Source organism: Toxotes jaculatrix, chromosome 14, assembly GCF_017976425.1.
Source record: "Toxotes jaculatrix isolate fToxJac2 chromosome 14, fToxJac2.pri, whole genome shotgun sequence".
Lineage (NCBI taxonomy): Eukaryota > Metazoa > Chordata > Actinopteri > Toxotidae > Toxotes > Toxotes jaculatrix.
In genome coordinates this window covers 15,310,941-15,324,872 of record NC_054407.1, presented here as the reverse complement: position 1 = coordinate 15,324,872, position 13,932 = coordinate 15,310,941, and the positions used below count along the sequence as shown (strand labels likewise).

At 44.0% G+C, this 13,932-nt stretch overlaps 1 protein-coding gene across 1 annotated transcript in view; it reads right to left on the bottom strand.

The window, feature by feature from the left end:
* phlpp1 (PH domain and leucine rich repeat protein phosphatase 1) overlaps positions 1-12,616 on the bottom strand; it is a 41,905-nt gene extending 29,289 nt beyond the window's left edge. The window contains exon 1 of the mRNA XM_041055455.1: positions 10,705-12,616. Within this exon, the coding sequence (XP_040911389.1) occupies positions 10,705-12,337 (1,633 nt within the window). The 5' untranslated portion in view covers positions 12,338-12,616. The remainder of the gene's footprint in view (positions 1-10,704) is intronic.
* Between the last annotated feature and the right edge of the window lie 1,316 nt (positions 12,617-13,932).

The following is a 13,932-nucleotide window of genomic DNA, read 5'->3' as shown; positions in this document are numbered from 1 at the left end:
CTGTCGCTGACAGAAATGAAGTGAGGACATTTTACATTCAGAGCCTGACATTGTCAGCTCCTCGCTCTCTCCCTCTCTCGTGGCTCTTTTCACAAGATCATAGTCATGGTCAATATTGCCTTGAGCCAAAAGTGTCTCCTTCTCAATATCAACATCATAAATCCTCTTTTAGAAAAAAAGAAAGCAACAACTATGCTACGAATTACCCTCTATATTTCTGTGTCCTCCAGTGATTCTCATCTTGTTTAATTTCAGTATATCGCTAATTCAGTTAAAAGGTTTAATCTTATTTGTGACCCTCAAAACTAAGCAATAATGTTTTTTAATGGAGATATTGCAACAATTCCACTATCCCAGGCTAAAGGCAAGCCTGGATGCCCATTAAAGGGAGAAAATTTAAAAGGTCACAAAAGAGCAAAACTGCAACAGATAATCAGGTAGACTGTTTGTGTGTCAGCACTGGGTGAGATGTGAATTCTATGACATTTGCAAATTTTTTCCATAGCATATACCATCTCCTTCCTAATGTATGAACTGTGCAAAATGTGCATTATCTTCCTTTTTTGCAACCCTGAGAACCAAGAAGAAAGAAAAGGATTCATACTGCATCACAAAGCTAAAATGATAATAAGTAATAAGTACAATTATGAAAGAATAAGTACAATTACAATTGCAGGAGCATCAGAATTGCAATAACAGCATTTAACTGCTGAACTACCACTAATGTACTCACATACTTTATGTTATGAAGAGGGTTGTGTGTGTGTGTGTGTCCATGGCAGTCAGTCAATCATGACATCTAATTCATTATTATGAGGGCATAACAAGTGAGCAGAAGCAGCAGGGTCACATGTCTTAGATAAATCTTATCTCTCTTTCTTACTGTGGTGGAATTTCTTAGGTGCTTTCGATACACATTCATTTCCAATTATGTTACCTGCATGACTGGCATTATTAAAATTTGGACACACAACCTACCGAGTAAGCATACATTTTTGTGTTGTATAAAAAAAAAAAAAAACTAAAACAATGTATGTTTTGAAAATATGACCTGGCAGATGTGATTTTTACCTACTGTGTGTGCACTGAGCATGTGCTACCAATCAACAAGTAGAACAGATTCCTGAGTACAGAGAAGCAGATTTAAGTAGGCGGCAGCAACATTTTCATACATGCAGCACTGAGCAAGAGACTGGGTGAATACCAGAGCAGTGTACTGTACTGTAATATCATGAGGTGTGTGTGTGTGTGTGTGTGTGTGTGTGTGTGTGTGTGTGTGTGTGTGTGTGTGTGTGTGTGTGTGTGTGTGATCAGTGGGACGAACGTTGTGCTGGGCGGACCGAAAATTGTAGCCTCCTTGAGGCTCCTGTCTGAACTTGTTTTGTTCATATACGAGGCTATGAAAGTGAAGTATTTGTGCCGTTTGATATCACACTTTCTAACTCATTAAACTCACACTTTCTCTAAAGTCTAAGTCTAATCAGCTATCCCAACTAAAAAGAAACTTAATCTCTTTGAATAACAGAGAACAACAGTTCTGTCACAATGAATGCTGTTGGCTGCAGCTCGCCAACAAATCTGGTGTCACAGCCGTCATAATGCATTATGCATGATGCCAGGAAACTGTCTTTAAATGAGCAGTGTGTGGTGACGGTGATTGGAATTATTAGCTGGTAATCCACAACGAAAGACAGTCAAATGACTTTCAGTTCCAAGTTTTCCCTGAGGGTGGACCACAGACACACAGATAATCGTTTGTTATTGTTTGCACTTAACCTCTAACGCCATTCATTATCAGAAGCTATGAAGGACTCCGATAGCTTAGCTAAATCTGGCAGCGAGCCACTGGGATGTTGCAGGCATCCAAGTTGTTAGGAGATTTTATATTAAAAGCCGCCATGTTGTGGTATTCCTTTGATAGTGAAAAAGGAGCAGAGTAATAAGGACAAGGGAAGAAGACAAGCAATAATAAAAGATAAACAGTGACTGTTATTATCTCTGGTCCAGCTATTCTCCCTTTCCATCAAGTATTAAAACTGCATCTGATGGTCAGCAGTAGCCATGGGGTAACAGAGAAGGAAGCTGTCCATGAAGACAGCAGCTACAGAGTCAGTTGTTCTTTAATCTCACAGAAGGACAGCCCACAAAGTAATCAGACCCCAGATCTGTGGTTAAAGCTACAATCAGTCCAGTTCAGTGCTGAGAGAAAGGAGGGAGAGACAGAGAGGAAGGCTTTCACACAAGAACAGTTGAAGGGGGGTGAGAGAGAGCAAGAATTAAAGGGCTGCTCTCTCCTGATGATGCGCAGGGACGGGACGAGTGAATGAATGAGATTGTGATGTTGTTGCACATTCCCCTGGCCCCACGTGCTCACTTTTCTCTTTCTTCTCCTTCTCCCCCCTCCCCCTTTTCCTTTTCTTTTGTTTTGTTTAAAATTTAACAAGGTCTGGAACAGTGGAGGGCTGAAGCGGGCATCCGGGGTGTTTTGGCTCAGCTTCATGTCACATGCAGGGGCCATGTGAACACAGTGGCACTGAGAGAGTGGGAGGAGGGTAAAGGGGTGCTAGGGCAGTGAAAGAGAGAAAGAGAGAGAGAGAGAGAGAGAGAGGGAGAGAGAGGGGGAGAGAAATAGTGAGAAAAAAAAGAATTAAAGAGGGGAAGTCTTTAACCAGAGGGACTGAGAAACAGCGTGAGCTAGAAAAGAACTAGGTGGTAGCCGAATGAGTGTTCATAAAACAACTGTATTCATGAGAAAGACACCACAAACGAAACAGGAACAAGAAATAAAATAAGACTGGCCCGCAAAACACAAGCATGTGCAAGAGAAAACAGAATTTTAAAAAATGCAAAGAAGGAGGGTGTAGGGAGGGAAAGTGAGAATAACTTCCTGGTGCAGCAGGTGACAGCTCCACTTTTTTTTCCATGGCCTGGGTGATTATCAAACCGCACAGCAAGCGACAAGCAAATTGCCATGTTAATGATTGAGACCGGCTGCACATGCAGTGATGTCTACACAGTCTCGTTTTGCTGAGAACCGGACTTTCAGCTTCACAGATCTCAGACGCACTGCACCTACATGCACTGACTTATCTGTTTATGGAGCACACCTCTGTAACTGAATGCAATCCAATTTAATAGTCTTGCAATAAATAGATGTTATAAAAAGATGTTTCGCTTTTGATATATATGTGTTCAGGTTTTGGGAAGGCTGGATATTAATCTGTAATAATAATCATTTTGTAATAATATAAATTTCTTAAAGGGTCATTCCTCTTCATTGTTGCTTTTGACATTTTAAACCTGTAAAAAATTATTTTTTGGGGGGCTAGGAACACAACACTGACATATTATTTATGTATTATATTAGTACACAGTTGCCTATTTACACATATAGCAGATTTCAGGCAATATTAACATTAATTAAGTCAATTAAGAGTCATGTCTCTGGTCACCTGATGAATGCTAGTTCTGGTTTTGGTCTCCACCTCCTCCTGAGGGAAAGATATGTACCTTTAGCTGTTAAATGCTCTAATGTGTTCATAAGCTAGTCACTAATTTTGTCTCTCTGCTGTTGAGTGCTGGGCAGGCAGTGTACAGGGGGGCTTTTAGAGCTTATTTCCAGAATGCCTCCGCCAGCTGTAAACAATGCTATTAGGAATCAAAGTTACAGTAATATTAAAGCTGAAAACCAAAATAATAAGCTCAATGAAACTGAAATGCAGTGTGAAAATGAGGAAAACTGAGGTGGGTAATAATTCTAAAAAAAAAAAAAACTACACATAATTTTTACTTATAATTAAATATTTTTATATTGTGTTATTATTATAAGGTTATATTATAAAGTTATATTGCTACTTACTAAGAAAGGGATTTATTGCAGGTCTTCTGTCCTGCATTAGACTGTACAGGTGTAGCATTTAAACAGGTGACTCAGAGTGAGATAATGCTGAAAAGGTAATAAATGTTTGGAACTGCAGCATCTACAATGATGTGCTGTGGATATACCTCCAGGATCAAAGTGTGGGTCGTCTACATTAACCACAGTGTTGTGCAGTATACAACTATGCAAAGTTATTCCTGTACATCTGTGGCTTTGCTTTCAAAGCCTTTCTCGTAAAAGAAACACTCACCAATGAGGAAGTATTGTTCTTGTGCTTCAGCATTTTTTGAGAGAGATGAACTTTAAACTAGGTCATTTCATATCAACAACTTTGACCCCCTGTAATAGATCAGATTCCGTAGAAACAAGCTCAGTCCCACCCAAACATACCTTATCTAGCGGTGTCCAAATGACACAAGCAAAGGATGGTTTGGCAAAGGTCTGAATTCCATTCACACAGTATTATTTGCAAAACAACCCATCTATTTAGCTTTCTGTTTCTGCGAGGCAGGAAGGTGTCTCTGTGAAAACAACATCTCAAACAGCTGCCCCCAAAACCTAACCTAACCTGATCCTATCCACTTGCAATGTGAGTAAAAGAAAATGAAATCCTAAGAAATTGAAATTTTAAACACAAAGTGAAATAGCCTCTCTGGAGACTCAGGCTTTGTAAAACAAATCAGTGTAAGCACCACTGGAGCGTTGGTATTTAAAAACCTCCCATCCAGGAATTGACACAGTTCTGTCCTGTACACTAGCAGGCAAGCAGCCTGTGTGCTCCCTAATCGGAATTTTTGGGCCTCTTTAATGCTGAGAGTTGCAGATGTTGTCTGGTATTAGGCTGTGCTGCTGCTGATCAAAGCTGTGGAAAGTGAGCCCCTGCTGGCCTGCCTCTAATCCCCCCCCACCCCCCACCCCCATGCATGTGGTCAGGGCAAGGACTGGTGCTCAGCTCGGGGACAGTCGGCCTCCTCCGTGACCCCGCTGAAAGGGGAACCATGCTTCCCTGCCTTTACTCATGAACTCCATCTACTCCAAACCTTGGAGGTGTCTGGGGAGGATTCAACGAGGGCAGTTTGACAGACAGCTGAGAGGCTGGGCTGCTCCCACGGGGCAGGAAAAGCCGCTGCCCTTCCCGAACACCCCTCTTCCCTATTCTGTATCTCAGAATGTGCCGGCAGGCAGACAGGAGTGACATATCAGCATGACACTGTTCAGCCTAGATTTAGCTGCTGACCACAAAGCAATGAGAATTTCAATTGCATACCCTTCTGTTTCTTTTTTACTTATTTTCACAGGGGACATGAACTAAACACAGCTGTACAACAAAGCAAGCACACGCACATACAGAGAGGACAGGGAAAAAGAGCACTTTTAAATGCACTAGACCTGCAGAAATAATGACCTGAACTGCTCCGTTTTTGCCTCTTATTAATATTTTGTAAAGACAATTAAGAGGGTGATCGGTAATTCTTGGTACGAAAAGCAATAATCTAGGGAGGGATAAAGAAATACGGGGAGATAAATGGAAACTGTCAGATGGTGTGAGGGAGGAGGAGATGCGAGGAAAGATAGCGAGAGGAGAGGGAGGGGGATCGATCATGAGAGAAATTGAGAGAGGGAGGACGATTCGGCGCGAGAGGAGAGAAGAGGAGGGTGGGAGGATGTCAGCCAAGAAGGCAATCTATATTAGACACAAAACAGTTCCCTTGGCTTCAACTGCTACAAGCTGACACCACCATCCCATCTATGTCTGCCTCAGTAGACACATGTGTGGATCCTCAGAGACACACACACACACCCAGCTCAACGCTGAGGAAGGATGGCCACATTTCATTTAAGACCACTACTACACGTGGAGCTCGCACGTGAAAATACATGAAATACATAAATCTATTCACCGATTGCTCGCTTTTATCTTGGGCACACACATACGCTAGCGAACGCAAAAAAAAAAAAACCTAAGCGCACACTGACACATACGTATTGGATTTGAGCTCTGGAACGTGTGAAATCTGATTACACAATTACATAATGACTCAGCAATGGGCCATTTAGAAAGACCATTAGCTATCAGGCGAGGACATGGATGTGAGAAAGGATGAGGCAGCCTAGTGCCTCACTTCGGCAAAGATCTCCCGCATGTGTTCGAATTCATGGAGATGCTGTAGTTGTGGTAAACTAAGCCATGTTCCGTAGATTAAAATGAAACTGACACTTGGAATATTGTGATTCTTAAATCTCTGGTGACCAGTAAAAGACAATTTGAATACCAAAATTCATTCAAACGAATCCACTGGCAGGGATCCTCATATTGTTACCAGGATAACCAGTGACCGTTCATAAAAACAAAAACCAAAACGATGACCAAAAAAAAAAAAAAAAAATCGCACAGACTGTTCTCCTTCTGCCTTTGAAAAATGTTTTCATAGAGATGCAAGAGTGAGTGTGGGAGCAATCTGGCATGCTGACTGTACAAAGACAGCGACGTGGCACAGACAAGACAGAGTGAACGGTTCTCTGCTTAAATAGCTGCCACAGAGCCTGCTGGAGAAAGCTGGGAGCTTCATTAAGCCTTTAAACCCTGCAGAGTCCTTTAAGTCATCACGTCACCAGCCGCTGCCTCCTCAGAGAGGGTCTGAGGTAAGAGTGGAAAGATACAGCTTTGACTTGAGATTCCTCAAAGCTTTTAGAGTAATTGAACTATCACTCTCTTCTTAAAATGTTAACATCTTGTGTCTACATGGAATATAGATGATTATATCAGTAGACGTCAAGCTGCTTCTGTTACTTGTGCAATGTTCAGATTTTTTTTTTCCTCGGTTGCAAGTTGAGTGCTTTTATTTTATTTCTTCTAATACGGATTAAAATCCTTTATCATAAAAAAAGCCTCAAAAACAGCTTCAAATTGAGCACAGATTTTGATTTCTATGATGTCAATTGGCAAATACTGATATTGTGTTTATTTTATAGTCCAAATGTGTGCATGTATACATCTGTTACACGTGACCACAAATTAAGAGAGAGAAGCGAGCAGCTCTTGTGGAAAACAAGACAGAATCTATTGAAAAAAATAAGCAACAAGTGAAAAAGTGAGAATAAATACAGGAAGCACAATCTAAGAGGATATTTTGTTCTTCCAAGTTTCAGTATGAGCACATTGTTTTGGTTCTTAAAAAGATGATAATCTGTCATTTAAAGGTGCTTTAAAGTTAAACCAGGTCTAGCTACGACCAGAGTTGCAGAAGGACCACAAAGCGATAAAAAACGTTAATAATTATTTCAATTTTGTAAAAAAGCACCTCAATACCAATAAGGAAATAAGCATGAAATTACCATTTGTTTTGAGAACCCATGCAGAGAAAACATTGTTCTAGAAACATGTAATAAAAAAGGCTAGACTACATTTTTTTTTTTTTTAAGAGAGAATTAATTCCCATTACTAATCCAGATAACAACACAGGGTGAAACTGTAACAAAGCAAAGCCATAAAAACTTGTAAGCATGTCCATATTAGAACTTTGTTGTGTAAAATTATGCTCAACATTTCGCTACACATCTCTGCTTTTATTAGTTCTGCATGAACAATTCTTCCAGCCAAGTTCACCTTGCTGGCTTATACTGAAAACAACATGGGAATTACCTGAAAATTGGACACAGCATGCTGAAACTGTTATTGACCCTGACTTTGTTTCACAGAGGCTTGAGCTATAAACCTGTGTGAACCTGAAAGGAATTAATGGCTTGATAGTTTCTAGGCCAGTATTCGCCAGTGGTCATTAATTTCACTCATAAAGCAGGCCAAATCTGAACACCACTTTAGATTTACAAGAAACTACTTTCAAAAAGCAAACATTTCAACTTTAATATCGTAAGTAGAGAGCTCACAGATAGCAGTGGGTATGCTGAAGTGCATGGATGAGAGTGTTTGCAAAGCTGAGTAGGCTAATGAATCTAAATAATTTACTGTGCTGCGTTGGTTTGGTTAAGAACTCCGGGTCCTGCGCCTCTAGGGAAACCCTGTGCCAGTGTGTGTTAGGGTTCAGTATGCCATTTCCTTTTCTTGCAAGTCTACACACACACACACACACACACACACACACACACACACACACACACACACACACACACACACACACACACACACACACCTACCTCTGGGTAAGGGAACAGAGCCATCTAAGCAGGGGGCAGCTTCATTACGTGCAGGGCTCGAGGATCTCCTGTCCTCCGAGCAGAAGCACTGTTAGTGTACGACACTGACCTGCACTCTATACGTTTACTTGAATGGGCAATTAAAATCAAGGCTGGGACCTGGGGTAAGTTAGAAAAACTCAAAAAACTCAGCTCTCTTGTGGAACTGCACTTTAATTTAGAGCTCTGGCATTTTGGGCTTGTCAGCAACAGAATGTGCATGTATTGATTATATGAGTCTGTGTATGTTTTTGACTTTTTTTCCCTTGTACTCAAAACTCCAATAAAGCTGGCTAGGCATTACAAGAGGCTCCTGTGTGGGCAGCTCTGAAAGGATCACTCGTCAGCCTGCCAAAGAGGACAGCGGCTCTTTGATCTAGACGGCCTTCTGTACATGTGTATGTGTGTGTGTGTGTATCTCTAGCAGGGCAAAGTGAGTTCTCTCATCTGGCCACCGCAGAGCCTGTGTACTCAAAGCGTGACCTGACCCCTTCAAAGTCAAACTGGACTCTGCATTGTCCAAGGGATGTGGCAAGATGCACCATGGCAACTCCTCGCCCATCTTTCTCCCACTTCCCTAATCACACTGAGTGCTGAGTACCTCATCTGTCGCTCTTATTTAAGATACAGTACAGTTTATTGGCAGCTTGTGTACTTAATATCTAGGCTGCTGTTAAAAGAACACAGTGCTCTCACTGAGAAACTGAGCAATAAAACAGAGCTCAGATACTGGACTTCCTGTATCAAAGGCCACTCTGCATGCACAGGCATGCAGACAAAAAGGCCTTTAGTGTGACTGAGGCCTACAGTTGTGGCAGCTGCGCCTGAGTGTCAGCCAGCAAGTCAGCTGAGGCTGGCCCTATCTCCACTATCTGGGCAGGACAACCATTCAAAGTCAGCTCAACATGTGTCAGAACGGCATCCCCTCGCACGCCCCGTCCGCCCAGCCCCCTCACTCCACTTCCTCCTCAGCAGACGTGCCTGACATTCTAGAGGAGCCAGCGTACATTCCTCACATGCTTCACTTGTGTAAGGAAACGGCAGCAGAACAGGCCAGACATGTCACAACGGCGTTAGCTTCACTTTCCCCTTACAGTGCATGTGTGTGCTCTTCAGTGTCCTTCTCCATGTAGCTGAATGATTGAATGACTGAATTAGGTCTTTTGTGCAGACTGCAGCCTGCGTGCTGAGTGGTGTTACTGGCCATGGGGAGGGGGGTAGAGCTGGAGAGAGAGAACTCAGGTGACCACAGTTAAGCTGTTTCACATGGGATCTGAAGGCTTCGCCCTCTGAGGGGCATCAGGGCTTCTTTTGCCCGCCTTTAGCCACTGCTGCTGCTGCTACTGCTGGTTGAACTCAGCTGACTGCACCGACTCATGTAGGATTCACTTGTTTTTTCCTTAAGTGCACATCTGTCCACATGAGCTCCAGTCTGCGTACTCATACAGCCTGTCATATGATGCTATCTAAATGAAATCCTCCTTCTAGCAGTACCTCAAGCAACCCAGTATTTCAAGAGCACAGTAGCTTATGAGACGCATGTGACTGTGAACGTGAACAGAAGCACATGTGGTCATTTCGTATTGAGTGACCTCTAGTTCAACAGCCTCTCGGGACAGGAAGCTGCAGAGCGTTAGTGCCTCTGTTAGTGTCTCTTTTCCATACTTCAGACCCAACAAACAGTTTCTCATCAACTGTCCTCACCAGACAGTCAGCTTCACCGCCTCCCCTATTTCTCTTTCCTCAGCAGCGACAGCACCAGCAGAAGTGGTGGAGGTGTGGTGAAGAAAAGGGCTTCCTGAGCTTTGGAGGAGCACGTTAACCCAGCTTGGCAGGCAGTTAGTTAGTGTGACAGAAGCCGCGCTGGATGCCAATAGGACAGGCACTGTGCAGCATCTCAATGACCAGAATTCACTGAGTCCACAGAGAGGGTTTATGGTCCTCCCAACCATACCGCTCCCACCCCTACTCTCCATCCAACCACAAAGGCATTCAGCCTTTTCATTTGGATGATAATGGGGCAAAAGCCGGAAAGGGCCCCATGTCTGAGCACCATAAGTTGTAGCGATGGCTTTGTAGCGATGTCATGCGTGTCCATGGGAGCACAGTGTGCTGCTACAGTCCAACAAAGACAGTCAAGGCCGGAAGAAACAAACAAAACAAAAAAAAAAACAAAACCAAAAAAAAAAAGACCTGGAAATTTAAAGGAATCCCCTGAGGCAAGGTAGATCTGGCAAACCAGAAGCCTTTGAACCATGAACTCACTCTCTCAGTGAAAGCATCACTGGAAAGCACAGACTTTTCTGCTGCTGCATTTATCAGTCTCGTGCTGCACTCACCTTCCCTGACAGCCTTCACAAAAAATGTGTGGAAATAATATCAGGAACCAAAAGGGGAGTGAATTGTTGCTTTGCTCTATTAGTACAATGTCATAATATCCACCTGCATGAATGCACCTGTCTCATTCTGTGATACATGGGCTGACAACCGGATGCAGACTCTACAACACTATGGATCTGCAGTCCACATTGTGGAGTGTGCAAAAAAAGATGGCCTCAGCGAGTGCCAGAAAGAGCAGAAAACTGACAGTGAAAGAATGTGATTGTATCTGAATGCATCATTTCACTTACCTGCATAGAAACGTAACAAGGAGCCAATTTCTGTGTTAAGCCCTTCCTCTTGAACTCTCCATGGGTCCTTAAATCCAAGCTTAAAGAGAAAGTCATTCTGGATCTGGAGAGGCCTCTCATCTGGGCTAAGCCTCCTGACAGCTTCACCATGCAGCTGCACATACAGTGTGGGGCTGGAATCACAGGAATCTCCATTGTGGTCTTCTTCCAGCCCTGATTTTGCAACACCTTGGCCACAGTCTGGATGTTGGATGTCAGGTGTATTACCTGTAGAACAGGCTCTTGACAATGAGCCGGCACTACTGCTGGGTGGCAGGCTGCCCAGACTGTGCAGGTTGAGTCTGCTATCTGGCCCCATATTGTTTGTCATGTCATTTAAATGTCCCATGCTGCACTGCTTGTAGTTGGCAGAGACAGCAGTGATGCCATTGGTGTGATGCTGAGATATGGGGTCTATGTTCGTGCTGGACGCAGGGCAGTCGAGCTCCAGTTCGTCCGAGGAGCTGCCATACATATCGTTGCCCTCCGTGGCACTATCAAACGTAGGGCTGAGGATGGATGCCTCTGTGCCCAGGATCATGTCATCACTGAGGGAGTCCCTGTGTTCGCTGAGCCGGGCCCCGGAGCTCAGGTCATCAAATGCACTGCTCTCCACATCTGAGCCAGAATTTAATCCATAGCTATCCACACCGTTCCTGTGTTCTGAGTCATCGTCATTGGGGGTATCCATGTTAGAGTTAGAATTTAAATCTGATAGTGAACAGGTTATATTGTCTTGTGACTCTGATTCAGGGGTGAAAAGTTTTCCATCAAGGTCCTGTTGCTTTTGCCTCTCATCTGCATTCTCCATGAGCAGCAGTCTCAACCTGTCGCTTGGATGGTCCCTTAATTCTGTGGAATCCAGGGGATTCAGGTGGTTGCATTTTATACTTGAGTCTTCATTCACCTTGCATGGGTTATCATTATATTCATACTTCACATTGCAGTTGCCATTTTGGTCAGTCTTGGGGCTATCTTTACAAAAAATGCGCATAACGGAGCTCGACTTACTGCAGAGTTTACTCAGACGGAGCGCCACCTCGCCGGCTGTGGTGTCCATAGTGCAAAGGACCGGCCTGGGATATGAGGGCGTCAGTCTGTCGTGGACATGTATGGAGCCCCGGTGGAGATCTGCTCTCACCCACTCGCGATCTGCGGGCTGCAGCTGCATGTTCTGTCGGTGCTTCAGCAGAGTCTTCCTATCCAGACTCCGGGTATGTAAAGACGCAGAGGACAGGGCCGAGTTCATCTTGGCGCCGCAGGCGGCGGTGACAGCTGAGGTGGCGGTGGCTGCAGCTGCGGCGGAGAGGTTCCTCTTCAAGCGCCTCCGTCTCAACAGGAGAGAGCTAGAGTTGCTGGATGAGCCCCGGCCATTAGACGCCACACTTCGATTTGACGCACTAGATCCCGCTGTAGAGGAGGAATTAGAGAGGCTATTCCCGTTCTTTGCCTCTACGCGGGAGGGTGCCAAATGTCCACCGCCATCATCCGCTGGAGTCCCCCGGGCGACAGACAGTCCGCTGGGCTTCTTCATTAACTTGGTCGCGCCTGCATCCGACGCGCCATCCTCAGCGAGAGCCTGCACACTTTCCATCTCTGCCAATGAAAAGTCCCCCACTCTAAATAAATAACGGTGCGCACTTCGTTACACCTACAACCTCTACATTTAAAAGCCTGAATACGTGCCCACCGTGCTAAATGTCCGCCAACTGGGCGGTGTTGCTGACTTATTCCACTAGTAGTCATTCACTTCTTGCCTTCCTTTCCCTGTCGGAGTCTCCTCCGGTGCTCCGAAAGAAAAAAAACATTTTACCGATTAAATTCGCTGGGAAGAGGCAGGGCGTGCAGGGACAGATCAGGGCGGAGACGTGACTGTGCGTCCCATTTGGTCCAAAATACAGTGCTAGAATATGAAATGAACGTCGGCCGACCTCCTACGCAAATCCCGACTGATATATATTCATGAGGAGGACACAAGATGGGGTCGCTAACAACAACGCAGTGGATTGTGGGAACTGTATTGTGCTAGCGAGAGTCATGCTCCGTCGCTGCTAATAGAAAGAAGCGACGTCACAACTACATTTCCCGTGAAGCCTTTCGTCGGTTTCAGTCAAGTGAGGCGGTGAACAGATGAGAGGAGTAAACATAGCTCGTATAAAATGTTTGGGGTGCCGCTTGAGAAGTACGTCCTCTTATCTGCTGTGGTGTTGTCTCCGCTGGCTGGCTGTGAGCTAACAGTGCAGAAAACTATCTTGTTGTTCAAAATAAGCTGCGCACTCAGCCAAAACTTATCAGCTGTCAACTGTTGAATATGCGAACTTTCAACTGTCACTTCTTTCGCATTCGCAATTAGCCGCAGACAGCGCAGCTATTATCAAGTAATGAGGCCCTTCAAATAACGCTGTGTGGTAAAGTTAAGCTCCCCTGTGGGTCCAATTATTTTTGGACTACTGGTGACGAGGCAAATAACTTCAGCACCATCTCATCAGGACGCCATTTCACAAGGCTATAGTGGTGGTACAGACCGGCTCAGCGTATGGGTTCCTATTCTCGCGTATTTCTCGCCATCTAGTGGAGAAAAACCGCAACGGTTCCGCACCCCCCGCCCCCTGCGGAGGGACACAGCGACCCCGAGCCAGAGGAAGGCCGCTGTGGTTTCACAGTGTTTCCAGGTCACTCTTTTTTTTTTCCTTAAATGAGGTGAAGGCAAAGGGGATATTCTATTATTATACTTGAAAAACCAGTTTCGCTGTCAAATGCATGTCAAATGGTTTCTTACCATTTACTTTTAAGTTCAAGTGCAGAATATCTTCATTTATTGTGGTGCGAAAGTGTTGACATCAAAAGTATTTATCTTTGGAATCATCATGTTTGACCTAAATGTAAAACCAAAGGTTTTAGCAGATCGATGTTTTACAGATTTAACTAAAGCTAGAAACAAAATAAATATTGCGTCCCTGATACTGTCAATGATTGTTCATATCACTAATGTCTACATCTAGATATAATGCTGTTTGTCCTTTAAAACTCACCAAAAAGGTATGTTAATATCAAATACAGTCAAATTTATATGGGGCCCCTTGTGGTCCTGGACCTTTTTTTGAGTTTATGTAATGTTGAATATAGTGTTATAGTAGTCTGCACTTGACTGTTATTTAAAACAATGAACTTTGTTATCCAGTTTTAAAC